The sequence below is a fragment of the Coregonus clupeaformis genome, chromosome 9 (assembly GCF_020615455.1).
Source record: "Coregonus clupeaformis isolate EN_2021a chromosome 9, ASM2061545v1, whole genome shotgun sequence".
Lineage (NCBI taxonomy): Eukaryota > Metazoa > Chordata > Actinopteri > Salmoniformes > Salmonidae > Coregonus > Coregonus clupeaformis.
Window position 1 is genome coordinate 25,923,122 of NC_059200.1, and position 26,784 is coordinate 25,949,905.

Consider the following 26,784-nt stretch of genomic DNA (forward strand, 5'->3'; position numbering starts at 1 on the left):
TGGAAACCTCTGGTTTCAAAACCTATTTCCTGTTCATTGGTTCCATGTCGCACCCTGCTGGCATAACTGCACAATAACACATTTCACACAGTGCATACTTATGATTCTAATACATTCCACACAATCCTACAGTTTTAAGGGTGGAATCATTTAGTCATAATCTTTAAACATTCAAATTCTTCTATCACACTACCCCACTGATCTTCCTTTCAGATGAATACAGCCAAATCCTCAATTGATTGTGTGATGGGAGTCATCACCTCTCCTATTTGGAGTCTTCTCATTCTACCCAACTTCATCTACTGACAGAGGTATTTTGCTGCGTTCTATTTCCTGTCCGTCTGTCTACCTCCCTCTATTTTCAACCTGAATTAAGAAAGACAACAGTTTGTGATGAAGACGATATCAGCCTCTCTGTGAAAATGAGTAGTACAGTAGTATTATCATCCAGGTACAATGATGCCATTTTGAACCATATCACTTGCTCCCATTAAACACAAGTCATGGGGATCTTTTTCAGTGTTCTCTCCATTTCACATAACTTAGTACAACACTAGGCTTTATCATTACCATTCGAGCATAACTGACAAATGCATCTGTGTTGTACTGCTGTTTGTTAGAACATTAAATGATATTTTACAATAAAACCTGCCTTTGCATTCTGATTAATGCACTTGTACAGGATTGGGCTATACTCAACATGTTTCAATATGTGACTCACAATACAAACAAAAACACAGTACAGAAATGTAGCACTCAAAACTTCCAAGAGCATTTTAACCATATTACAGTTAAAGAAATACAAAGTGATCAACTTAAATAGTTTTTATTTAAAATGCTTTAAAAAAGGTGAAAGAAACCCTGTCATGTCCCTTAAATGTGCAGTCTGCAGACTGGTACGACTTGGTGCTTGTTGCCCGTTACCCACCCTGTGCATAGCCTGGATATCCGACTGTTCCTGTGTTCAACAACGCTACACTGGCTAGAGCAGTAACAGACTGGCACCCAGGCTCCCCTCTTAGTGCACTCCCAAAGTCCTTTGATCAATGGCCCGAACCTCCCATTACCCTCCCACAAACAGTTCTCGTGAGTGGCCCGGTTCCATTTCGGTTCCACCTGGCTCTCCCAATAGGTCTAGAGGAGCGTCCATCACGTTGCTTTTACCATTCCAGTCCTTTTAACAGGGCCAGTGAGTGAGTGTGTTCTCCCACTCTCTGGTTGTGTTCCGATTCTCTACCCTTCTCCCTGAAGTGTGCAATCATTACTCCCCCTCATGGATTTAAAAACAATGCAAAGGTGTAAAATATATGGTGAAAACTCCCATGTGTAGACCAATCAATGTTTTTTTATATCCACAAGGGGGAGTCAATGATTATACACTTTGGGGAGGAGAAGGGAAAAATCGGAAGGCAGCATCTGTACCCGCTCCCCTCTCCTCCAGTGTTAAGCGCTGCCCGTCACTTCCAGTTGGCTGAAGGTTGTAATGAGGTTATAGTGAGACCTTTCCTCCTCTGTCAACTCCATGTTCCCTGGCCGCACCACCACAGCCACGTTCACACCAGCATCCTCCGCTGCCTTGGCCTCTGCAGGGAGGAACAAAACACACTACTGTAATAGCCTCCTCTCAGTCACCCATGTTCCCTGAGCTACACTAGGATCCCACTATAGCAGGCTCACTCGAGTCCCAGTCCCGGTGTAACAGAGGCCCTAACCCTTGGTTGTAAGTTAACATTCTACACAACAAAGGAAGGTAGACCATGTGACATGGAAGCCTCATGGTGCTTGTGGTCCCAGCCCCTGATGCAACTGTGTGGCTCTCTATGCGTTAGCGCACCGCTACACTAACATGATGGCATCTGCATTCCCTGGAGGAGGGCCTTGCTGTAGTGCAGTGCAGCACAGGGCATTAATACAGTACTAATTTAACTGCGATACAACAGCCTTTCCAAATGCTATTCTGGATTAGTGCAGGGCTAGCTAGCTACATGACTTTGGATATCAAAATCTGGTCAATGTATTATTTATCTTCCTTCATGTTAACCAGTTGGTTATTGAGAACATGTGTGTACATAAAACAGTCCATAATATAGTCAAATAAATAAAAGTTCAAATATGCCTATTTGATATTCTAAAGCAGCAGCTGTACTGGCCTAACGCAGGCTGGGTTGTTGTAGTTCAGGACAAGCCCTTTGACTAGCTAGTGGAATTCAGAGTCATAGCTAAGGTTGGTAAGGCTTCTGAGGGTGATCCTGCTAGGTAGAAAGGCTCTGGCTCACTCTGATTTATGTAAATGACATTCAGTGTTAAACTAATCCGCCTGCTACAACACCTACATTTTAGTCATTTAGCAGACGCTCTTATCCAGAGCGACTTTACAGTTAGTGAGTGCATACATTTTCATACTGGCCCCCCGTGGGAAACGAACCCACAACCCTGGCGTTGCAAGCGCCATGCTCTACCAACTGAGCTACAGGGGACTTACCTCTACAGGGGACTTACCTCGTGTGACATCTGTCAGGAACATGATCTCTTCAGGCGGGCAGCCCATTCTCTCTGCAATCCTCTCATAGCTTTTACTTTCTACTTTAGTGCCTATGTTGGTGTCGAAGTGGCCATTAAATAGCTGAAAGGATAGAGAAAATCTGAATTTAGCTGGGAGTGTATTACAATGTAGATTAGTGTGTGTGTTCTAAACAGTTTATAAAGAGAAGACTTCCTTACATCTAGTACGTCTCCCTCTACAGAGTATCCAAACAGTAGTTTCTGAGCCTCCACACTGCCAGAGGAGTAGATATAAACCTTCAGGCCCTGCCGTCTCCACCTCCTAATGGACGGTACCACGTCCTGGTACACCCTGGTTCACACACACACACACACACACACACACACACACACACACACCTTAGTAATCCTGTATTTTCATCGGGATGAGTCATCGGGTTTGAAGGTGACATTTGGAAGAAATGCAACAGTACAATAGGACTTGATCCTCCCACAGCCGGTTTAGAAGCCACCACCTTGAGCACAATTGCATAGGGCTCCACATCCTGTAGGCCTACATTCATGCAGGGAAGAATATCATCTTGCAATCTGTACACACATTTCTCTGATTTATGTTAACCATGAAGTGATGTCTATGGGAGATTTGCACTAAGATCGAGTAAGGATTCATCCCTCCTACAGTAGTACCCTCAAACAGTAGTACCCTCAGACAGTACACTTTAGTCATTTTTAGCAGATGCTCTTAGGTTAAGTGCCTTTCTCAAGGGCACATCGACAGATTTTTCACCTAGTTGGCTCTGGGCTTTGAACCAGCGACCTTTCGGTTACTGGCCCAACACTCTTAACCGCTAGGCTACCTGCCGCCAGTAACCTCATACATCCATCATACAGTCCCATCCGTCCAACAGAAGGAACACTCTCAGCTACTTACTCGCCTTTGATTCTCCCGGCAGCGTAGGCCACCCTCCACATGTGTCCCTGCAGCTGTTTCAGAGCTGTGGTCTTCCTGTCCGAAGCCATCTGCCACAGCACGTTGTCCACCACCTCCCGGATGGCTTTCTCCTCGTCCGTGTGCCCAGACTGGTCCAGGGAGTGCTGCGCACATGCTCGGTGCAGACGCAGGTCCTCCTCAACCTAACATGATGACCGGGTCAATCAGGGTCATGTTCATTAGGAAGCAGGGTTCGAATTACACATTGACAACTCTTGGGGTTGTCCAACGTATATATATTGACTAACATTTATGGGGCTTGTTTGGTGCATTGATATTTCAAGGCTGGCCTCTGCACTCCTCTCCATCAACCACCCCATCAAGGATGGAGACAGACAGCTCCTGGCAGACAGGAAACTGTTCATTACAGTCAATTAGATATTATGGAAATCACCATGCTATAATGAGAACTGATCACTGTTCTGCCTTCTCCAATTCAGTAAGCTCATTGGAGGAGGAGAGATCTCATAGCTCCATTCACAGACCTCCTGGCTGCATCTCTTATTGAGGAACCTAATAATGTTACATCATTTCCTGTAATCGGTGTGTCATTGATAGCATGCCATGAACTATGTCAGTGTCCCTCAACCCCCTGGTTCTGGTCCCTCAGATGACCGATCTCTTCAGATTTCAAGTGCTAGTTTTGATTTAAGGCAAGATGTCCTCAAAAGGAGTTAAAGCACCTTAGCTTGCCAGTCCCTGGTGCAAAAAAGATGCGTCCTGTAGTAGCCAGTTAATATGAGTGCAGCTCTGAAAGCTCTCATCTCCTGCACTCACATCATCCCATATGACAGCCTGCAGGCTTCCAGGATGCAGGGCACTTCTATGGCTGGTAGCTAATCAAATACACCCATTATCTGTGACCTACATAGCTATAAATTTGGGCTAAACCCAAACCCACTGGATTACAGGAAACGATGAAAACACAGGAAATCTAAAATCCATGTAGGCCTAGCTCTTTAGAAGAAAATAAAAACATAGTTTATATATTTACCACAGTAAATCACTGTAGTTAGAACAGACGACAATAATAGTTAGCTACACGAGATGAGGTTGCTATGGCTGTTGACACCCAACTCTGAACAGCAGTCGTTTAATGTATTAATGTGGGGCATACCACACAAGCAATCATTAACTGGTTCAACAAATCAAAACTTGCATGTTATCAACCAAAATTAATGCATGGGTGTTGCATATTCTGTCTGAAATTGTGTGCAGTCACTGCTAACTGGTCATCATTGTCCACAGTTTGCAGCAAACCAGTTACCTGTTTCTTAAGGAGATGCACGTCTTGTTTGCATTCATCTTCTTCCCAGTGCGCCGACAGATACTCCTCGAGATTATCTTTGATGTATGGGAATAAAATGTCCTACAGTAGAGAAACAGCACCGTTAGCATGTAGCTAGCTAGCAGTCAAACCATCAGTCTACAAAAAAAAACACACCACAAAAGCCATGCACTGTCTTGGTTTGTTGTCCTGGCTACCTTTACAAACGTTATTGGTGTCGTGGTTCCTTCAATATCCAGCAAAAGTGCGGTAGTGTTTTCAGGGATTGAAACAGTGGCCATTTTCCTGTCTGAAGCCGTCTAGTTAGTAGCCAACTGTTAGTTTAGCTAGCTAACGTTACCCGGCTACCCAGGCTGAAGAAAAGCTATCAACCCCAAGAGAGGACTACCAATTCCTTTCCAAATCTTTTTTTAGGTTAATTTTCAATTAGCTATTGTTGTGTAGAGCAGACTCGTCAGCACACATAAAGCAGCCAGACCTATCGAACGTGCTCAACAAGAGCGTGCAGTTTCCAGGAAGGCGTGATGACGACTACGAGGGTAACGCACCATGGAATGCTACACATAAAATATTAAACGACAAAAGCAAAAATTCAGCTAGGTTAAGAAAGTAAAAAAGGACACGGTGTGCTGCAGTATCATAACATTGCTCATCTCGCTACAGTAGTTTGATTTACTGGTGGGTGGGGCACAGGCATGGTCCATGCGCATTCGAATGTCCTATTCCACATATTCTAGAATGTGTGAAGCGTTGTATAACCATATCAAAAGATTCTCTGCTCTGGCGTAGCTAATTACAAGGCCAGTGTTTGGGCACAACATGTGTACAGTGCTTTCAATATCTTTGGCTGGCACTGTATACGTGTGACCGGTTTGAAATGGCTAACTAGTTAGCGGTGTGCGCTAGTAACGCGTAAAAAAAAAAAATATCTAGTAGCGGTTCAATCGGTGACGTCACTCACGCTGAGCTGTTGAAGTAGTTTCCCTTGCTCAGCAAGGGCCGCGGCTTTTGTGGAGCGATAGGCAACGATGCTTCGAGGGTGACTGTCTGAAAAATAAACCTAAATGGCGACAGAGCCACATGCTTTTGCACAGATATCATACTGCTCCTGGATAAATATTACAGTATCTGACTGAAGTGTTTGCAGAGATGTTTGAAACCTCTGTTCAGTCTCTTTTGGTGTTTGTTGATAATAACAATGGAAATAATATGCAGCATTTCGTTTTGATGCAACAAAAAGGTAATTTACTGTGTTGCTTTTAATTTTCACACTGTTTTTAATTTTCAAACAACATCTTAGAATGAGGAAATAGTAAAATCAGGAATTTTAGAATAAATTGCCTTTGGTAAAATAAATCAATATTAAACTCAGGAAGTTGTTTGTAATGATGATGATCTAGGATCAGCTTTAACATTCCCAGTCAGTCATTTTACGTAAAAAGTGTTTGTAGGAAAGACCACAGCGCCTCCCCCCACCTCAAACAAACCACATCAGCTGCGTCACTCCGCGCCCTTGATGTCAGCCATTTTACATAGCAATCGCGACTGAATTCGTCCCAAAAAGTATCTCGCAATCAGGCCTAAATATACATTTATATTCATAGTTAACAACAGGGTGACGTTCGAAAATGGAGACCGAAGGCCAAGTTGACTTCAGCACAGACGAGTTTCCAGAGGGCTCCAAGATAAATGCAAGCAAAAACCAGCAGGATGACGGGTAAGCGGCTTGACGTTAGCCTAGCTAGCTATGTTCAGCAAACTAGCTAGTGTTCTTTTTTTCTAGCTGGAGACAAGTTACGTTATATTTTATTCAAACGTAGTGAGTTATTGGAGTGGTAACACGCCAACGTTTATTAGGTTACTAGCTAACGTTAGCCATTCCCTGTTGTGATCATGCATGCATAGCTAACTAGCTAACGTTAGCAAACTAACCGGCGTCATGTCAGTCAGGCCAAGTTCCCTACGTGGGCGAACAGGGTTGGCTATGTGCTGTGAAACATGTTATCAAGTTGTCACCCCGTTATTTGTAGCTAGGTAGTTTATCATCAGATTGGTGTAGTGTTGATGGTCGTGTTGGTTATAGTCGCTCTTTTTTTCTCATGCACTACGTTAACGTAACTACTGGTTTTTCGAATCCTGACAGATAGAACAACAATAACTACACCTGTCCTGTACATACACTCAGTTGCCACCCAGGCTAGAATCAGAAGTGTGTTGTAGCTACTTAGATAAAGTTCACTGATCTAGCTGTTGCCTTTATAGCCAACCGTTCTAGACAGTTTGAATCATTTAGGCCTAATCAGCTTGCAGGTGACAACAGCTTGACCTAAAGTAAATTAGTCTTAGCTAGTGACTCAGGTTGTTAGGGATGTAACAATAAGGACATAGTTATGACTGTTTGATATCGACTGCATTTGTCTCCTTGATTCTCCATTCACAGCAAGATGTTCATTGGAGGGCTCAGTTGGGACACCAGCAAAACAGACCTCACGGATTACCTGTCAAAGTTTGGAGAGGTTCTGGACTGCACCATCAAAACAGACCTGATGACGGGCCGGTCCCGGGGCTTCGGCTTTGTTCTCTTCAGAGACTCAGAGAGCGTAGACCGGGTAAGCACTAGAACAGACTCACTGAGCAGAGAGCGTAGACGTGGTAAACACTAGAACAGACTCACTGAGCAGAGAGCGTAGACGTGGTAAACACTAGAACAGACTCACTGAGCAGAGAGTAGATGGTGTAAACACTAGAACAGACTCACTGAGCACAGAGCGTAAACAGGGTAAGCATTAGATCGGAGTCACTGAGCAGAGAGTGTAGATGGGGTAAACACTAGAACAGACTCGCAGAGTGTGTAGACGGGGTAAACACTAGAACAGTGTGTAGACGGGGTAAACACGAGAACAGAGCAGTGTGTATAGACGGGGTAAACACTAGAACAGACTCGCAGTGTGTAGACGGGGTAAACACTAGAACAGACTCGCAGAGTGTGTAGACGGGGTAAACACTAGAACAGACTCGCAGAGTGTGTAGACGGGGTAAACACTAGAACAGTGTGTAGACGGGGTAAACACGAGAGCAGTGTGTGTAGACGGGGTAAACACTAGAACAGACTCACAGAGGACAGGGCAGGCTGCCTCTTGTCTTGCTCTCTTAATTCTGAACTAAATAGTTTCAAGACATATGTAGTTGGCATCCACTCACATCACTTGATCACACACACCCTGTTTCACTGACACATTGTCCTGTGTGCAGGTGTTGGAGCTGAAGGAGCACAAGCTGGACGGGAAGCTGATCGATCCAAAGAGGGCCAAAGCCATGAAGGGGAAGGAACCGCCCAAGAAGGTTTTCGTCGGAGGCCTCAGCCCAGACACCCCAGAGGAGGAGATCAGGGAATACTTTGGCGCTTTTGGAGATGTAAGAGTGAGAGAATGCTTGCACTGTCAACGTATTCATGTTTTATTCTACGTTTTTAGATATGGTAGACGCACACTTTTAGAAAGCTGTATGTCCACTGAGCGAGTGTTGGGGCAATGGAGCTAGAGCTGATGCTATTGTATGATAATCTATCCTCTTCACATGGTACAAAGACTGGGAGATTTGCAGAATGTTATGATTACTGTCTTCATAGCCTCTAACTGAGAGAAACTTTGTTGTTTGCAGATTGACAGCATCGAGCTTCCCATGGACACCAAAACCAACGAGCGACGTGGGTTCTGCTTCGTGACCTACTGTGAGGAGACTCCTGTCCAGAAGCTGTTAGAGTGCAGATACCACCAAGTTGGGAGTGGAAAGGTAGCTGAAATCCACTTATTCAGAATGACCATTTGAACGCTGTTACACATCTTGCGCTGATAGGCAAAGCTATTCTTTCTATGCTATTTAACCAACTTAGTTTAGACAGCCATTTTGAAGAAGAATTTTGGCAGTCATATAACATGTGACTGTAGGTACTTGAAGAAAGTGTCATCACTGTTTTCCACAAGTTTCTTGGTTAATGGGCTGATTTTCTCTGCAGTGTGAAATCAAAGTGGCCCAGCCCAAAGAAGTGTACAGACAGCAGCAGCAACACAGAGGAGAGAGGGGAGGCTACGAAGGAGGGAGAGGAAGCGGAGGATACAGGGGCCGGGGACGAGGAGGTACAGCTAGCCTATGACACTGAAGAATGCACATCAGATTTTTTAAAATTTTTATTCTTCCAACAAGGGGATTTCTTGTGTGGCATTTGACACATGCAACAATGACAGTACTGACACCTGAAAAGGGCATGCATTACAGTACATTGAAAAGAAAATCAAGACATACATGTCTTTAAAACTACAATATAGACTTGTCACACTGAACCTCTTTGTCTCTGTGCAGGTCAGAGTAACTACAACCAAGGTTACAACGGCTACTACGGCCAGAACTATGGTAGCTACGGCAATGGATACAACCAGGGCTACAATGGCTACGCAGGCTATGACTACTCTGGCTACAACTATAATAGTTATGGTTATGGACAGGGATACGACGACTACAATGGTAAGCTACACTATTGATGCCAACTATCGAAACAAGCAGTGCCTTTCAGCCCCCAACAACTCCTCATGTACTTCTAGCTAAGACAACAACAGGTGGAAAAAAGTCTCCTTGTATGTACTCAATAGCTCTGGAAAAAAATAAAACAGATGTCTGTAATGCTGCCTGCCTTGGGTCTCTTTGCTCTGGTGCATGTTTGTGAGGGGTCTCCATATCCAGGCAATGCACTTTGTTATTTTACAAGTAACACTTGCAACATTAATGATCATTCAGCCCATTACATTTGTATTGCACACACTTCTGAGAGTACTTGTAGTTAAATTCCTGGGTATGTAAAGTAAAACACAGCTAAGCTGTATAGAGTTTTTGGTACATATGTCTTGACACATGATTGTGCATCTCAATACTGATACAAAAACATTCAATTTGAAAGTCCAAGCAAAAATAACACAACTAGGTACACAAACACTGCAGACTACATCCTACAGATTATTTGTGATTACTGATGCCATTTACCCCAAAAAAGGAACGTGAACTTTAAAAAACTCCCATGCACCTTGACTCCCATGTCAACTAAAAACTCCATCGATAAAACCTTGATAGGAATTCCTTCTGCTACGTTTTTGTGAAGTTATCCTGTGACACTCAAATCTTCCTGACCTCTAACCCTTGACCTTCCCATAGGCCAGCAGAGCAGCTATGGGAAGGCCTCTCGAGAGGTCACAACCCACCAGAACAACTACCAGCCTTACTGAGCTGATCTGATCCAACAAGACCTGCTTAGACTTCTGGTAAGACCACACTCCCACCTTAGGCCTGACTTTAAAAACTTAAACTTAAAGATCAATAGACAAAACAATTACTCTAAAATCTATCATGAGAGAAAGCAAGTGGTTACTATTACGATGCACACCCCATTTTGACATAAATCTAAAACGTAATGTCTATAGATCTTTAATTGCAAAAATGCTTGTGTAGCGGTTTGACTTTTTATTAAGCTCTCCAGAAAAAACGTAAGCGTTTTTCTGTAGATTCTCCTTTTTTCCCTTGCTTTTTAACAGGTGTTCATAAGGAAATAACATAAGAGACTTGATAGCATTGTTAACAGGTAAAGTACTGCTAAGGGTACAGAGTAAGGACCCATCCTTAGTTTTCCTTTTCCTAACTCTGATGTTGTACCTTGTTTGTACCTGCCAGCGGGGACTTCATTGCAGGCCGTGTGTCGCCTGATCACGACAATCTCTGGGCGACGCACATAGCGGGCAGAGAGCACGGCATGCACAAGAAAACGCTGTCCTGTGGTATGGTCTCTTCACACTTCCTGTAACCAGCGATAAACAAAAAGAAACATAAGAGAGAAAAAGGAAAAATTATGCTTTAACGATTTGTCTGAAATTGATTTTTTTACAGGATATTAATATGAAAGTGTAAAAATGTACTTTGACTTGTATTTGTGTATTCTCTTAATTTTAGTGGTCTTGTTTCAGTTCTGGACCTTCAGTGTTTTTGTTTTTTCTATAATGAAACCCTTTCTTAAATTGCTAAAACTCATAATGATTGCTTTTTCTTTATAGCCCTTAGAGAACTTCACTTGATAAACACCAAAACCCTTTTTTTTTTTTTTTTTTTTACTTAGGTGTTAAAGATCATATGTAAACCAGCTTTATGATGCCATAAAAAGCTGACAACTCAAAATATTTTATGAGCTATGTGTGTATCTGGCTTGAAATTTCCACCAAATTTGTTACCTTATAGTTTAGATATGGTCACATTTGGGCTTGCTCCTTAATGGTGAAATTTACCCACCAATTCATTGGAGCTGAAGCTTTTGCTGGCCAGTGAGCTGTTACAGAACCTTGGTGAAGCTGTGAGTTCTACATATGATCTTTAAAACGGAATGGAGAAAAATAAACTATTAATAGTTTAAAGTTGACGACACAAGCAGAAGTTAAACAGTGAAACATGGACGTGCAAGGTTCACTGTGCCCTGCAGAGCTCCAGAGTTGGTAACATCTACAGTGTTGTGTTGTGTCCTTGTTTGCAGGCAGGGCTGGCTGGAGAATGACCCTGTACCCAGGTGGAAGCTTTGGGGGCTGAATCCTATCCTGTCCTCAGATCATGTTTTAAACACCAGACCATCATTTCGTTGTCCTCCTCTTCCTGAGTTGAAGCTGACATGCAGTGTGTCTGACTTTGTAAATAGCGAGGTTGCTGCTTTTTGGTTCCAGTCCCCCCTTCCCTTCATCGTGTAGGTCTAGGTTTCATTTCATCGTGATTGAATGTGTTCTTATTACCTTGATTTTCAACATGTCCTGCTTTTGTTTTAAGCTTGGATTTTTCTGCAGTTTTTTTGGATAAAGGGATTATTAAAGAGGGTACAAAACTGACATGAACTTGACTTTGTAGTACTTGATATTCTATTTTGCATTTTCATAACACCAAACTGTGGCTGCCGCGTCAATCTTTGACTTTAACATTTAGGCCTGTAGGTACAACTTCAGCCTAGGTGCAGTAATCCTTACACAAATAACTTGATTCATACAACAATGTACTAAGAGTTTGTTTATCGTGACATGAGAATAAACCCTGCCTTATTTTTCTAGATCAGTTTAGAGATATGTCTGCGTATGGAACCTGTCAAATTCAGTCAGTGCGAGAAAGATCACACCCTGTTGTCATACAAACCTGACGGTTATATAATACTGCAGTGCAATACGTTTCAAAGCATAGCAAAAGTTTGTTCTATTTGAGAATTGCTTTTAATAATCTAGAAATACACCTCCCTGAAGCTAGTCCCACCATTTTATACATGACGCCATTATGTTTACGTAGCTGGCTAGCAAAATAGCAAGCTGCCAACAGCCGGTATCTTGCAAACATATACTAGATAAAGTAGTAGAGCTGGTAATTGTCAGCGAAACCAGAGTGATTGGTCATCTGTTGTGACTATTTGTTTTATGACTAGTGTCTGGTCTTTAGCAACCTACTAACCTGGGGCAAAATAGAACGAGTCCCATTTCGAACGCAAACAAGACAGACGAGAGACAGTCAGCAGTTGCAGTACGCTCGCACTAGCACGCAACATCGACAGCAGCCAGCTGATTAGCTAGCTACCGTTAGCTAGTTAGCAATTTGTGCAACATCAAAAATGTCGGAGGACCTTGAAACCGGCGAAGATCCAACTGTGGTGAAAATGGAGGAGGACGGAGAGGCTAGCACCGAAGAACAGACGCCGACGGTTACAGAGGGAGGCCAGGCAGGAGAATCCGAGGGATCAAAGATTGATGCCAGCAAAAACGAAGAGGATGAGGGGTGAGTGAGACCGCTAACTAGCTAGCCTAACGTTAGATAACTGTCGTTCCCTATATGGCTAGCTAGTTAGCTCTGCTTTGAAGAAGGGACAAGTAGCTAATTGTTATAATTTGGACATTTCCTAGCGTCGTTGGCAAAGTTAAATGAGGAATAACTTGAGTTGAATGCCAGTACCTAAATGTTAGACAGGGTGCTGATGATGGAGGGATGGATGATCCCTTCGGCAGGTCAGTCAGGTCAGCAGCATCACTGTCTCTCCCTGTTGTTGTGGATGTCATCCTTCAGCTCTCAGGCGACCAGAACCTTCCATTTAGCTTCCATAGGCAGATGGTGCTTGCTGGATTTAGAGTTGTGAATGTGAGAAATGGATGTAGAAATATGATACTGCTAGGCAAATGCTGAGGTGCCCTAGGGATGCTGTCTCTGGGTAAGTTTTAGTGACGACCTGGGAGATTGCTGTTAGTTAAATCATCCACCACAAACATACAGCTTGTAAAAGCTACAGCATTATCAAATGATGATTTGCTAATTGTCATAATCATAGCTATAATGATAACATTGACCCTAAACCAGGACTTTGCTATGTTCCCTCTCTAAAGGCTTTGACTCCTTCTTGCCTACTGATGGGTGAAAGGAAAGCAGATGAGAAAAGGAAAATATTAGAGAGAATTGGAACACAGTCGCAGTCCTTGTGTTGCGAATTTGTATGCAGAATTTAAATGTCTGTGTATCTGTCTCTAAATGCAGGAAAATGTTTGTTGGTGGTCTGAGCTGGGACACAACAAAGAAGGATTTGAAGGATTACTTCTCCAAGTTTGGGGAGGTGGTAGACTGCACCCTGAAGCTTGACCCCATGACAGGCCGATCCCGGGGGTTCGGCTTTGTCCTGTTTAAAGCAGCTAACAGCGTTGATAAGGTATTCCTGATTGTGTTCAATGGTATTGATAATGCTGGATGATTGTGATATATTATCTCTATCTCTTATATAGTGTGAATATGGCATTACATTTACATTTGAGTCATTTAGCAGACACTGTTATCCAGAGTGACTTACAGGAGCAATTAGGGTTAAGTGCCTTGCTCAAGGGCACATCAACAGATTTTTCACCTAGTCGGCTCGGGGATTCGGATTCGAACCAGCAATGTTTTGGTTACTGTCCCAACACTCTTAACCACTATGGCATGGCAGCAATGGGATGGAAATCTTTTCTGCTCTATCAGTTTCTTTATTATAATTATGTTTTGTCTGTGGCTTGCCTCTGGTAGGTGGTCTTACAGAAGGACCACAAGCTGAATGGGAAGGTGATCGACCCTAAGAAGGCCAAGGCCATGAAGAACAAGGAGCCCATCAGAAAGGTCTTTGTAGGAGGTCTTTCTCCAGACACTCCAGAGGAGAAGATCAGAGAATACTTTGGTGCCTTTGGAGAGGTAGGCTACTACAGTATATATTTTTAAATGTTACGTTCTCAGATGTTCTGTAGAGTTTGCTAATCTGGGTGCCATTCTGAATGATCGGATCAGACCAAACTAGTTATCGGAACGAGCTGATATTGAGCGTTCATTTCCTCACAGTCTATGTGTGCAAGTCGACAAGCCTTCTAAACATTGAAACCTTGCTGAATAAGAGGTTATTCTATTCCTGTGTTGTCTGTGTTAACAGGTGGAGTCCATTGAGCTCCCCATGGAAACAAAAACCAACAAGAGACGAGGCTTCTGCTTCATCACCTTCAAAGAGGAGGAGAGAGTGAAGAAGATCATGGAGAAAAAGTACCATAATATAGGATTAAGCAAGGTACAGTACATGTCTTACCCTGCTAATACTTCCCACAGAATGTTTGGTAGTTCAAAACAAGTTTTACTTTGCCTTCAATGCATGTTTTTCAGATGGCATTTCCTTACCAGGTCCAGTTGGTGATCTATTAGTATTATTATTAGTATTATTAATGAGAATGCACTGCAGTGTAATGTCAGTCAGAGTTTAAAGCATGAATATGGAAATGTTTTATTCCTGTCTTCAGTGTGAGATTAAGGTAGCCATGTCCAAGGAGCAGTACCAGCAGCAGCACTGGGGGGGAGGAGGCAGAGGGGGATACCCCTCCAGGCCTCCAGGCAGACAGGGTAAGTTGGCTGGATAGAATTGGTAGTTTCCTGCACCAATATTTTGCATATAGCGAGTAATACTGTATTACATTTGAGTAATGATATGTATGATGTTGTTTGTTAAATCATATGTTTTTGTGGTCAATTCAATAATACCAAATGGCCAATCTGTTGTATTTCAGGACCCAATCAGAATTGGAACCAGGGATATGGCAACTACTGGAACCAAGGTTACGGCAACAACTACGGCAATTATGGCTACAACAACCAAGGCTACGGTGGCTATGATTACTCTGGTTACAACAACTATTACGGCGGATATGGTGACTACAGCAGTATGTAATATTTTTGGTGAAAGCACACCTTTAAGAGAATGATGTACTTATTAAGTATGTAAATAACATGTATGTATGGATAATTTGACAATAATGCACTTTTTTTATCTTTAATCTTCAACTTCTTGCTTTGTATTGATTAATTATATGGTTTATGTTTTAGTATTTGAGTGAAATTCCATCATGCTGTACATGCTGTAAATAAATAAATAAAAAATGACATTAACCTCTACGGGATCGGTGTCCCGTATACGGACGGTTGAGCTAACGTGCGCTAATGTGATTAGCATGACTGTTGTAAGTAACAGCACACTTTCCAGGACATAGACATGTCTTATATGGGCAGAAAGCTTAAATTCTTGTTAATCTAACTGCACTGTCCAATTTACAGTAGCTATTACAGTGAAAAAATGCCATGCTATTGTTTGAGGAGAGTGCACAACAACAAAAAACGTATCACGGCAACTGGTTTGATACATTCACCTCTGAAGGTAAATAATGTACTTACATCCCCGGGACCACCCATACGTAAAAATTTATGCGCACATGACTGTAAGTTGCTTTGGATAAAAGCGTCTGCTAAATGGCTTATTATTATTCAGTAATCTTGCTCTGATTTGTCATCCTAAGGGTCCCAGAGATAAAATGTAGCATAGTTTAGTTTGATGAAATCCATTTTTATATTCAAATGTAGGAACTGGGTTCTACAGTTTGAACCCCTGCTGTCTCTGGCTCCACACCCACCCCGCCCGGCCATCTAGATGTGTGAAAGTTAGTGTATAAGCAAATGATCCATCATGCATATCATTTTTGTATGCTCTCTATAGTTATGTACTTAAATGTATCAATTGACCAACTCGGCACATTTGGGCAGGCTTGATACAAAATAGTCCAGTATTGCAATGCTTCACTGGATCAATCTGATACTTTGCACACACTGCTGTCATCTAGTGGCCAAAATCTAAATTGCGCCTAAACTGCAATATTATATTGTGGTCTTTCTCTTGCATTTCAAAGATGATGGAACAACAACAAAATTAGAAAACGCATGTTTTTTTTGTTTATATTATGTTTTACCAGATCTAATGTGTTATATTCTCCTACATTAATTTCACACTTCCACAAACTTCAAAGTGTTTCCTTTCAAATGGTATGAAGAATATGCATATCCTTGCTTCAGGTCCTGAGCTGCAGGCAGTTAGATTTGAAAATTGAAAAAAGGGTCCGATCCTTAAGAGGTTAAAGCCAACAATATTGTTAAAAATGCATTAACTTTATTCATTGTTTTCCGTTTCCTAAATTACTAAATATTCAACACAACAAATGAAATATGTAATGAAAATCACAGATTTTGAATATGTACTATCTTATCTAAGAGTTAGAACTATCATATACTCATATAATGATGTTTTCTCTCTGTGTGTGTGTTTGTGTCCAATCAGCAGACCAGCAGGGTGGTTACGGGAAGTCCCCCAGGCGAGGTGGTCACCAAAACAATTACAAGCCGTATTGATGTAACAGAAGTTCCACACACAGGTATGTTTTATAAGTCACCTACAACAAACCTAGATAAAGTGCAATGTATCTACCTCTGTATAATAATAATAAACCCTCATAATGTTTTTCTCTTTATAGTTTTTCACAGCACCTGAAAAGTGCTTTACAGTAGTCTTAACATAGAGGCTACAGTCTTTTTGTGGTGAATTATTTCTGCTGCCTCTTATGAGCCATTTTGTAACTGTAAAGTTAACAGGTATAGTACTACTATTACCACAGTAAAATGGATACCAAGAGTTAAGGATTTACAAGGGAAAAGAGAGAGAAAATAATAATGTTGTCTCCTAACTCTGACATATACCTTGTTTGTACCTGCCAGCGGAGCTTCCTTGCAGGCCATGAGCTGACCTCCCCGGTACTCTCTGGCCCGCTCAATGCGGACCGGGTACGAGAGGCGTACGCTCTCGAATGCTGCCATTTGGTATGGTCTTCCAACATCCTGTCTCAGCATTGTAAATAGAAACTAAGTGGGACATGTCCGGCTTTGTTCACTTCTTTATTTTCATTTGTTTGATATCTGTAATGTGCTTTTTTGTAATGTAAAAATTAAATACAACTTATGTAATTTTAATGCAATTTTTTACAGGCCCTTACTCCCCTGCCAAGTAATGGTAAATTACAACATGATACTGAGAAAATAACTATTTACTTTTCAAAGGACACGGCTTTCTCTGGACTTTCCAGTATCTTTTTCATTCCTAATCATACCTGTAATTCTTGCTTTTCTTTATTTAGCGCTTGTAGCAGTAATAGCCAGTAGTCCATGAGCTAAAACCTGGTTTGTACTTGGATGCTACTGTGTTGGAGAAGTGCGATATTTTTGTACTTGTATTGTTTGCTTGTGTTACTGACAGCGGTGGGAAAGCTTCTCCTTTAAACGTTAATTTTCCTCTAACAAAATTCTCTTTTTAACCTTTTGAGAAAGTATCAAAGTATCTCTACGTTTCCTGGAAATTTGCATGTAATGCTTTCTTTAATGTGTGTCTTTTTGACCAATTGAAGGCTTTACTTATTGGTTTTGTATTTGGGCTTTGAACTCTTTAATTTGTCACACTTCAGGATTTCTAGCTTATGGACTAACTTCTTTTTAATTCTTAATTGTAAAACATATTTTTATCTATTGCATTATGTTTTCTTAATGGAAATCGTAAAGACGGGATTCCTTTGACATTTAGTTATAGCCCTACTAGTGTGCAGTAACCTTCATCATTAACAGTTTGACTTGTTTTGTCTTTTTCAGGATGGAAGATTGAAGGATATCTTCTGAAGGAGCGTTGGCAGACGAAGTGACAGGTTTCAGTCAAGAGTTTCCTTTATTATGGACGGTTTGAGACAGGACAAAGTCAGAGTATTCAGTTGATCTACGTACATTGAATTTATGTTCAGTGTTGTATTTTGTTGTTTCTTGCAAAGCTTTTAAAAGTTTCCTATTCGTCTTGTATTGAGTTGTACTGTATGAAAGGAATATATGCAGAATTATATTTAAGAGTTGATTAGTCACTTACGCTCAGTGTTATCCCTTTTGTTAAATGTGTGTTATATTCTACAGTGAGGGAAAAAAGTATTTGATCCCCTGCTGATTTTGTACGTTTGCCCACTGACAAAGAAATGATCAGTCTATAATTTTAATGATAGGTTTATTTGAACAGTAAGCGACAGAATAACAATAAAATAATCCCGAAAAACGCATGTCAAAAATGTTATAAATTGATTTGCATTTTAATGAGGGAAATAAGTATTTGACCCCCTCTCAATCAGAAAGATTTCTGTCTCCCAGGTGTCTTTTATACAGGTAACAAGCTGAGATTAGGAGCACACTCTTAAAGGGAGTGCTCCTAATCTCAGTTTGTTACCTGTATAAAAGACACCTGTCCACAGAATCAATCAATCAGATTCCAAACTCTCCGCCAAGACCAAAGAGCTCTCCAAGGATGTCAGGGACAAGATTGTAGACCTACACAAGGCTGGAATGGGCTACAAGGCCATCGCCAAGCAGCTTGGTGAGCAGGTGACAACAGTTGGTGCGATTATTCGCAAATGGAAGTAACACAAAAGAACTGTCAATCTCCCTCGGCCTGGGGCTCCATCCAATTTCTCACCTCGTGGAGTTGCAATGATCATGAGAACTGTGAGGAATCAGCCCAGAACTACACGGGAGGATCTTGTCAATGATCTCAAGGCAGCTGGGACCATAGTCACCAAGAAAACAATTGGTAACACACTACGCCGTGAAGGATTGAAATCCTGCAGCGCCCGCAAGGTCCCCCTGCTCAAGAAAGCACATATACAGGGCCGTCTGAAGTTTGCCAATGAACATCTGAATGATTCAGAGGAGAACTGGGTGAAAGTGTTGTGGTCAGATGAGACCAAAATCTAGCTTTTTGGCATCAACTCAACTCGCTGTGTTTGGAGGAGGAGGAATGCTGCCTATGACCCCAAGAACACCATCCCCACCTTCAAACATGGAGGTGGAAACATTATGCTTTGGGGGTGTTTTTCTGCTAAGGGGACAGGACAACTTCACCGCATCAAAGGGACGATGGACGGGGCCATGTACCGTCAAATCTTGGGTGAGAACCTCCTTCCCTCAGCCAGGGCATTGAAAATGGGTTGTGGATGGGTATTCCAGCATGACAATGACCCAAAACACAAGGCCAAGGCAACAAAGGAGTGGCTCAAGAAGAAGCACATTAAGGTCCTGGAGTGGCCTAGCCAGTCTCCAGTCCTTAATCCCATAGAAAATCTGTGGAGGGAGCTGAAGGTTCGAGTTGCCAAACGTCAGCCTCGAAACCTTAATGACTTGGAGAAGATCTGCAAAGAGGAGTGGAACAAAATCCCTCCTGAGATGTGTGCAAACCCGGTGGCCAACTACAAGAAATGTCTGACCTCTGTGATTGCCAACAAGGGTTTTGCCACCAAGTACTAAGTTATGTTTTGCAGAGGGGTCAAATACTTATTTCCCTCATTAAAATGCAAATCAATTTATAACATTTTTGACATGCGTTTTTCTAGATTTTTTTGTTGTTATTCTGTCTCTCACTGTTCAAATAAACCTACCATTAAAATTATAGACTAATCATGTCTTTGTCAGTGGGCAAATGTACAAAATCAGCAGGGGATCAAATACTTTTTTCCCTCACTGTATGTTCTATGTAAATTGCTTTTTGTTAAGGCATTAATTACCATTATTGAAACCCGATTAGGATATACTTTATTGTCCTGAGGTGGAAATTTGTCTTCGATAAATCAAATTGGATTGGTTAGGGCTAGATTTAGATAGAGCAAATACAAAGAGGCCCTTAAATAAATCTATATCCTTTATCGTAGTTATCACAAGTAAACATTTTGTTAATATATATTTGACATGGTACACAGGAATATAGAACATTCAGAAATCATCAAAACATTTAAATAAAAAACGTATCTGAAATTGAAATGGATTGTTTTTTTTGTTTTTTTACAGTGTGAACTGTTTGTTACATTAAGCTTTACCCTTGGACAGTATTATATTGCTAGTGGAGTGTAACTATACTGTAATGAAGTGAACTATTATGGATGCCAGAGGTGGCCACCATTTTTAAATCAGCAATCAGCAGTTGAAACAATAACAAAGCATTCTCCCTGTGTCGTTAAAGGTTGAGGGATGGGGTTGGAGAAATGTAACTACTCAAATTCATAGACTGAGCGATGGATGAAAGGACTGACCATCCATGATAGAACATTTGTAGTTTAAACCATGTTTTGAGGCTATATAGTGTTTGTTTACAAACATTGGAGTAAAACAAGCTTATATTTTGGGTTCTGATGGGGTACCACAGTGGAACTAAGATCATGAGGCATTTATACGTTATATTTCTTCAAGAATCAATGGGTACATATCATTAATTTATAAATCTGAAAATTGATGTAGCAACTGCAGATTGCCTCTTTAAGCACAAATGTAAGGAATTCAATTTAAGGAATTAAATGCACCCTAATGCTGTGGGAAGAGGCCCCTTACCTGTAATGTTAGTGGTGAAACATTTACAAAAATTATGAAATGTGTGTTATTAAACATCAAATTAACAGATTGATATAATCTAAAAACAATCATAAACAAATTCCAGGATGCTTATTTACAGAAGTCAATGTGAAATGTTATATTTCGTCACGTTACTATACACAATCCACCTTGAGCCTTGGGGAGAAGACCAAAATGAAACCTCAGTTTCATCAAATTCAAAACATGACTGTTGGTGATCGTGGTTCATCCTATTACTTTTAGCGATAATGTAGTACTGTAAGAGTCTGTGAGGCGATTTAACTGGGGATGACACCTGTAGCAAACAGGATGATGAGGATGAGGATGATCAGAACTATCACTCCAATGATGATCATCATCTTGGCGTTCTTCCACCAGTACTTCCGGGCTACCCGCGTGGACGTCCTCTGAAAGGAGTCTGCCTGAAAATTTGAGGATTTATGGAAGGTTAAGTTAAATATAATTGGGTTTCAAGCAAGTTTAAGCAGAAACAGACAGGCAAACCAGAAGCATATTGGCTGTTCAATGCCTTTCTCTAGACTAGAGGAACCACCACTTATCACAACACCAGGATAAAGGATAAAAAAACACTTGTCTTTCTCTTATAATACTTACGGTTGCTTGTAGGTCATGTGTCTTGTCAACCAAGTCATCTAACCTCTCTCCCCTCTCCAGTACTTTGTTGATGTTGTCTTTGAGTATAACTTTAACTTCATTGACTTGGCCCTGCACTGAGTCCATCTTAGAGGAGGCTGGCTGTTGAGAGCTGTAGTCAGCCTACAGAGAGGAAGAGGAGAGAATCGGCTCTGAATATGATCATACTGTAACCATAGTTTTCAGAATAACATGACACTTTACTACTGTATGATAGATATTTTTATGATCCATTTCACCACAGATCATCACACAGACAGAAGAGAATGGAAAACCTGTGTTTGTCCAGTGTGGAAATGTTTATCTGTCTTCACAAAAAAAAACAGGAGGACTCATCAATATCAATTCACATAAATATAGAAGCCAATATACAGGGCAGAATGCAATTCAATAACACCAGGATATACAGTATAATTTGAACATTTCTGAAAGCAGGCCAAGCAAATATTGCTTTATCGCTCAGCCTCAGCCATTCCTTTAGTGACACACTTCACTTCCTACAAAACAGCTAGTCACATGTAAATAACTATTCACAGTCTATCCTCCCTGACCCTGTTCCTTTAACTACCACTGCTCTACTCACCATAGTGCTTATAGTTCAGATCATTAGTGTGCCCTCAAGGCATATGACTGCCTCACATTCACAGCTTCCACTGAACAAAAGTAAATACACTTACCATGTCAGAACAGTATAACAAAATGAATATATCCACAAAACACAGAATTACTCCACTTCAGAGGGTAAATGTTTCACAGAGATGTGTTATCCAGACGGACTACTAGCATAGTAAATAAAGTAGAACAAGTAAAGTGTGCTTCATACAGCTGTAGGTTGAGACACGGAGGCGAACAGGCAGGTACAGACGGGTTCCACACAGTGCTGCCCCTCCCTGTAGTTACATATTAACTACTGCTGCTGCACTGGAGCTCTACCATTGGCCCGACGTTAGTCACTCATCTCTTTACATAGAACTAGGATTAGTAGAATTGAGATTGCCCCCCGGATGTTCATGGTCCACCCAAAATTGCACATAAAGGACTTGAGATAGAAACAAGATTCTGAGAAATGACATGACAAGCTGATCTTCTGAATTTCAATGCCCATTCTACCTATTCTGATTCTATGTGTCTTTAGGACATACCATCAGCTGTCCTAGCACCTGATGCAGGTCAGCGCTGGGCGAAGGTCACTTTCTTTATCAGGGGGCTGCGGATCTGGAAGGCAATTAAAAGTGAAGCAGTTTGCTACATAAGCTACATCTAATTTCCTAAGACTATTACATAGTTTACCAATAGCTACCCAGACTATCTGCATTGACCCTTTATGCTCTGACTCTTTTGATTCATCAAATGAAATGTTATTTGTCACATGCGCTGAATACAACAGGTGTAGACTTTATCGTGAAATGCCTACTTACAAGCCCTTAACCAACAATGCAGTTCAAGAAATCATACTCTGCTGCTACTGTTTACTATCTGTCACTTTATTCATAGTTATATGCACATCGACTCGGCACTGGTACTTCCTGTACTGTATAGCCAAGTTATCGTTCCTCATTGTGTATCTATTATTACTTTTATTATTAAGCGTTTTACGTTAATATTATTTCTCTATTTTCTTTCTCTCTGCATTGTTGGGAAGCATTTCACTGTTAGTCCACACCTGTTGTTTACGAAGTATGTGACGAATTACATTTGATTTTATTTCCATGGCTGGCCATGTTGTTCAAACCTCCAAACATGAGGTTAGTACCAGGAAGAGGAGGGCATACACTTTTTTTATGGAAATAACTCCACTATTGTTATTTTAAAGAGACAGATCTTTCCTCCCTCAAAGCAGAGTCTAAATGTTTTGACATGTTTGAGTGTTATTGTATTTCATAGTATAATTTAGTAACTTTTCTTCTGTAAATAGAGTATAACTTGAAGAAAATAATAAACAATTTCACATGAAATGTTCCCCTTTCTTTGGCCATCAAACAGTACGAAAAGACTACTGTAGGTATGTGTAGCCCATATGATATCCCCTTGTTTTGTGGTGAAATCTTTCCTTGTAACTCTATCTAATCCAGTACAGTATAAGGTTGTAAATGGACCTCGTGAAGGAATTGATGGGCCCTCCTGGACTCATACTGTAGCTGAGCTCTGTGAGGCAGATGTTGGCCACTCCATCCTCTTGACAGGATGTGGTATCTGAACCTGATTGCCAGCACATGAAATTACATTTGTAATACTGTAGTGTAGTAAAAGTTCTCTCACCCATCCAATGGAATGGTTATTCGATACAGAGCTCCAAACGGCAGTTGTGTTAGGATAAATTCACCAAAAGTATATTAAAGTATATATTTGGCTATCAATGAGTATGGCTAAGCTATTATCCATAGTGCCAGTGAATTGAAGTTGAACATCGACAAATGCATCAGTTTAATTAGGCCTAAATGTGCAATAAAAAGTATTGTGCCTATCTATAGTTTATTTAATGAAACCCTGGCTGGCTGTTGATGTCCTAGGTCAGGGCTCTCCAATCCTGTTCCTGGAGAACTACCTTACTGTAGGTTTTTGGTCCAACCCTAGTTGTAACTAACCTGATTCAGTTTATCAACCAGCTAATTATCTAATCAGATGCGCTAGATTAGGTTGGAGTGAAAACCTACAGGATGGTAGCTCCCCACGAACAGGGTTGATCGCAAAGTAGGGCATCGCTAAACTTTTTGGAAATGGCTAGTTCACTTTCTCATCCATAAATGCATCTCAAGTGCAAATACGGTTCAGCAGCTCAAATCAGCAGGATGGGGGGCATTGTTATTAAGAAGGACGTCTACCACTTCATCAATTTAAATAATATGAGGACACCTATACATTTGGCAGTCAAGCACGAGTTATCAGTGTAGACTATTATCGTCTAAACGTTGAAATATCTTCACGCCTAGAATAAAACCTCCAGGCTTCCACCATAAGAGTCAATTACATTTGAAAAAATAAAGAATTACAGGGGACAGTTTGGAAAACTATTCCTGTGTGAATCGTCCTCTGGACGTAACCAACGTCTCTAGTAATACCCGTCCAAATAGGGCTATAACATGGCAACGAATAATGTTTTCAGTGTAGAGTGCGCCGCATCATCCATGGGATCCGCCAAGGCTGCACAGCAGGAATATCACTGAAATATTCTAGTTCCTACACATCACCTTCTATATTCAAACAGGATAGACCTTGTATAGACTAAGTTGATGAGCAAATGGGCAGCATCATGCACATGGCAGTCCTCTAGAACGCAAACGTACTCTTCCTCCTTCTTCGTCTTCTTCTTCAGTGGGGTTTATCGGCGGTTGGCATCCAACGTTATGGTGCATTACCGCCACCTACTCTACTGGAGTGTGGGCCAGAGACGGATAAACTAAATCCTACCTGCCAGCCCCGTTGCTCTTAAAAAAGATAACAAAATATTTGAGACTATATCTAATGACGTTCTACTCAATATACTCTTGAAACTAATTTCCTGTATCCCCTTCTCCCTCATACTAGATCTCATCCTCTCTCTTTCCCTCTGATACTGCCCACACTCTAGCAATACATGTTCCACAGTCTCTGTTTCCTGACAATAATCACACTTTCCTGTTGGATGCATTCCTATCACATTTAATGTCTTATTCAACTGGCTGTGTCCCACCCTTAATCTTGTAAAAATAGCCTCCTCTCTTCTGTCCCTTCCTGCCGTCCTCCCCTCCCCGACTTTCCTCTGTACTTGAAATAAATGCCTTCCCTTATTATCTCTATTCCACTGCTCCTGCCATCTCTGCACCATCACTGTATATATCAATATTTTTGCCTCTGCCTTGCTCATTGAAACTTCAACATCAACATCCCCACTACTAAGTGCTTGTTTAGCCAGTTCATCTACTGCCTCGTTCCCATGTGGTCTTCCTAGTAGGACTCTGCAATAATGAAGTGGTGTGTACATGTGCGCGCATCCGTTTCAGCGTGTTTTGGGAGTCGAGCAAGAGTCGACTCCTTCAACTCCAACCACAAGAGTCGGAGTCGACTCCAAAAATCCTGGAGTCGTGCACCACTATACATTTCCAGTGGGCGGCGCTAGATCAGAAGCAAATCTTTCGCCATACAGCGAATTTAAAACATTGTCGCCTACTGTAGATTAATCATTAATCGATACGATAGTAAGTAGCCTATATATAGCGACTGTTTCAGTTTAAACTCAAATTCAACACGCTTTTGATTGTAGCACTTGTTCAACCGACCAACAGAAGATGAATCCCAGCGGCAACAGGTCCAGTGGGAAAACATTCCTTTTTACATCGGAGTCAGTTGGAGAGGGACATTCTGGTTGGTGGTTACTTTTCATGCGCATGTAGGCTACATTTTATGTAATGTTGTAGTATGAGTGTAGCACCTTTAGCCTACTGAACAGTCACACGTAGTTTTACTCGTGCATGACGTGCTCTTTCTCTGTTATGGATGTCAGTTTGAGGGCTAATAACAGCATTGCATACTGCTAAGCATGGATAGTAGTGTCTGTTTTCATTTGTATTATCGGATCGTGCTTACTGTTTAAACTTGGACACTCTTTTCACGCCACTTCGATATAGTTACGACCGGAAGTGATTTTCGTAGGAGGTTATCGAGCATTATTGCTAACCTTTTTCCTAACCTTAATCTAATTCTCCTAACCTGCAACGAAAAAGTCACTTCCGGTCGTAGCTGTATCCAAGTGGCTTGAAACGAGTGTTTCTCGTGTAAACTTTCACTTATACATGCGCATCTGCAGTAGTAAGCTCGCGAGACTTCCGGATGGTTGTACGAGGTTACATAAACTGCAGAGTTTTGGAAAATGTCTGTCCACCCACTTTAGTCTGGGTCCATGCTATCCGGGAACCTTGGGACGTCCCTACCCTAAATCCTAACCTTAACCCTACACTTACCCATACCCAGCCTTAACCATTTTAAATTTCAACTTCAATGGGCTAGGGATGTCCCAAGGATCCCGGATAGCACGGACCATTCAGTCTGGGGCAGATTCTCGCCAGCTTGTAGTCCTAAAAACCACGAGTTAGGCATGGCTCGTTGGTCAAAACCTATGGGGAAACGAATGAGGTTTTTGTATAAATGCGGAAAATAAGGTCTGAGGTGAATACATGCTTAAGAGATCTTATACTTTTTGTTCTATGAGATATCATTCAGTTAACATGACCTTTATGAATTATGAAGCCTTTATGTGCTTGTTTTGAAATTCCCCAAAACTGACGTTAGCTGATTTTTTATTTTATTTTTTTATTTCACCTTTATTTAACCAGGTAAGCCAGTTGAGAACAGGTTCTAATTTACAACTGCGACCTGGCCAAGATAAAGCAAAGCAGTGCAATAAAAACAACACAGAGTTACATATGGGGTAAAAAACATAAAGTCAAAAATACAACAGAAAATATATATACAGTGTGTGCAAATGTAGCAAGTTATGGAGGTAAGGCAATAAATAGGCTATAGTGCAAAA

At 41.3% G+C, this 26,784-nt stretch overlaps 5 protein-coding genes across 15 annotated transcripts in view; 3 read left to right on the top strand and 2 right to left on the bottom strand.

The window, feature by feature from the left end:
• Positions 1 to 810: 810 nt before the first annotated feature.
• Positions 811 to 5,072, bottom strand: LOC121574150 (enolase-phosphatase E1-like). The gene is made up of 6 exons (XM_041886781.2): positions 4,979 to 5,072; positions 4,761 to 4,862; positions 3,434 to 3,636; positions 2,722 to 2,854; positions 2,500 to 2,623; positions 811 to 1,583 (listed from the first exon to the last, which is right to left on the bottom strand). Exons 1-6 carry the CDS (start codon positions 5,060 to 5,062, stop codon positions 1,444 to 1,446), a joined length of 786 nt encoding a protein of 261 aa, XP_041742715.1. The 5' UTR covers positions 5,063 to 5,072; the 3' UTR covers positions 811 to 1,443.
• Positions 5,073 to 5,236: 164 nt separating this feature from the next.
• LOC121574149 (heterogeneous nuclear ribonucleoprotein D-like) lies at positions 5,237 to 11,686 on the top strand. Of its 5 annotated transcripts, none has more exons than XM_041886780.2 (8): positions 5,237 to 5,320; positions 6,386 to 6,498; positions 7,222 to 7,390; positions 8,034 to 8,195; positions 8,442 to 8,573; positions 8,797 to 8,917; positions 9,141 to 9,302; positions 9,984 to 11,686. In XM_041886780.2, the coding sequence occupies exons 2-8, from the start codon at positions 6,410 to 6,412 to the stop codon at positions 10,052 to 10,054; spliced, it is 906 nt and encodes a 301-aa protein (XP_041742714.1). In that variant the 5' UTR covers positions 5,237 to 5,320; positions 6,386 to 6,409; the 3' UTR covers positions 10,055 to 11,686. The 5 variants fall into 5 exon arrangements, 4 of the variants coding, with proteins under 4 accessions (XP_041742714.1, XP_041742713.1, XP_041742712.1 ...); XM_041886779.2 differs by lacking the exon at positions 5,237 to 5,320 and adding an exon at positions 5,785 to 6,021; XR_006002151.2 differs by lacking the exon at positions 5,237 to 5,320 and having other exon boundaries at positions 6,230 to 6,498; positions 9,984 to 10,600; positions 11,344 to 11,686.
• Positions 11,687 to 12,318: 632 nt separating this feature from the next.
• On the top strand, positions 12,319 to 18,216 carry hnrnpd (heterogeneous nuclear ribonucleoprotein D). 5 transcript variants are annotated; one of them, XR_006002150.2, is made up of 9 exons: positions 12,321 to 12,611; positions 13,359 to 13,527; positions 13,878 to 14,039; positions 14,272 to 14,403; positions 14,630 to 14,729; positions 14,894 to 15,046; positions 16,489 to 16,582; positions 16,923 to 17,024; positions 17,844 to 18,216. XR_006002150.2 is itself a non-coding variant. In XM_041886774.2 (8 exons), the coding sequence occupies exons 1-7, from the start codon at positions 12,448 to 12,450 to the stop codon at positions 16,557 to 16,559; spliced, it is 939 nt and encodes a 312-aa protein (XP_041742708.1). In that variant the 5' UTR covers positions 12,319 to 12,447; the 3' UTR covers positions 16,560 to 16,582; positions 17,844 to 18,216. The 5 variants fall into 5 exon arrangements, 4 of the variants coding, with proteins under 4 accessions (XP_041742708.1, XP_041742709.1, XP_041742707.1 ...); XM_041886774.2 differs by lacking the exon at positions 16,923 to 17,024 and having other exon boundaries at positions 12,319 to 12,611; positions 14,894 to 15,034; XM_041886775.2 differs by lacking the exon at positions 16,923 to 17,024 and having other exon boundaries at positions 12,319 to 12,611; positions 14,894 to 15,034; positions 16,492 to 16,582.
• Positions 18,217 to 20,714: 2,498 nt separating this feature from the next.
• On the bottom strand, positions 20,715 to 22,150 carry LOC121574147 (vesicle-associated membrane protein 8). The gene is made up of 3 exons (XM_041886771.1): positions 21,956 to 22,150; positions 21,240 to 21,401; positions 20,715 to 21,046 (listed from the first exon to the last, which is right to left on the bottom strand). Exons 1-3 carry the CDS (start codon positions 21,956 to 21,958, stop codon positions 20,903 to 20,905), a joined length of 309 nt encoding a protein of 102 aa, XP_041742705.1. The 5' UTR covers positions 21,959 to 22,150; the 3' UTR covers positions 20,715 to 20,902.
• A 3,220-nt stretch (positions 22,151 to 25,370) lies between these two features.
• mat2al (methionine adenosyltransferase II, alpha-like) overlaps positions 25,371 to 26,784 on the top strand; it is a 30,490-nt gene continuing 29,076 nt past the window's right edge. For all 3 annotated transcript variants that reach the window (XM_041886769.1, XM_041886770.1, XM_045222546.1), the window contains exon 1: positions 25,371 to 25,619. In XM_041886769.1, coding sequence (XP_041742703.1) covers positions 25,544 to 25,619 — 76 coding nt within the window. In that variant the 5' untranslated portion in view covers positions 25,371 to 25,543. The remainder of the gene's footprint in view (positions 25,620 to 26,784) is intronic.

What these genes read in the sequence shown, in the direction of transcription:
- hnrnpd (XM_041886772.2), top strand. Translation starts at nt 12,448, where the DNA reads ATGTCGGAGGACCTTGAAACCGGCGAAGATCCAACTGTGGTGAAAATG. An exon ending in CAGCTAACAGCGTTGATAAG is followed by an intron (nt 13,528 to 13,877) that starts GTATTCCTGATT and finishes TGCCTCTGGTAG; the next exon opens with GTGGTCTTACAGAAGGACCA. An exon ending in ATAATATAGGATTAAGCAAG is followed by an intron (nt 14,404 to 14,629) that starts GTACAGTACATG and finishes TCCTGTCTTCAG; the next exon opens with TGTGAGATTAAGGTAGCCAT.
- LOC121574147 (XM_041886771.1), bottom strand. An exon ending in CACATGACCTACAAGCAACC is followed by an intron (nt 21,047 to 21,239) that starts GTAAGTATTATA and finishes TCAAATTTTCAG; the next exon opens with GCAGACTCCTTTCAGAGGAC.
- LOC121574149 (XM_041886780.2), top strand. Translation starts at nt 6,410, where the DNA reads ATGGAGACCGAAGGCCAAGTTGACTTCAGCACAGACGAGTTTCCAGAG. An exon ending in ACTCAGAGAGCGTAGACCGG is followed by an intron (nt 7,391 to 8,033) that starts GTAAGCACTAGA and finishes TCCTGTGTGCAG; the next exon opens with GTGTTGGAGCTGAAGGAGCA. An exon ending in CAGGGGCCGGGGACGAGGAG is followed by an intron (nt 8,918 to 9,140) that starts GTACAGCTAGCC and finishes GTCTCTGTGCAG; the next exon opens with GTCAGAGTAACTACAACCAA.
- LOC121574150 (XM_041886781.2), bottom strand. Translation starts at nt 5,062, where the DNA reads ATGGCCACTGTTTCAATCCCTGAAAACACTACCGCACTTTTGCTGGAT. An exon ending in GCCGGGAGAATCAAAGGCGA is followed by an intron (nt 2,855 to 3,433) that starts GTAAGTAGCTGA and finishes TGTGTGAACCAG; the next exon opens with GGTGTACCAGGACGTGGTAC. An exon ending in CCTGACAGATGTCACACGAG is followed by an intron (nt 1,584 to 2,499) that starts GTAAGTCCCCTG and finishes TCCTCCCTGCAG; the next exon opens with AGGCCAAGGCAGCGGAGGAT.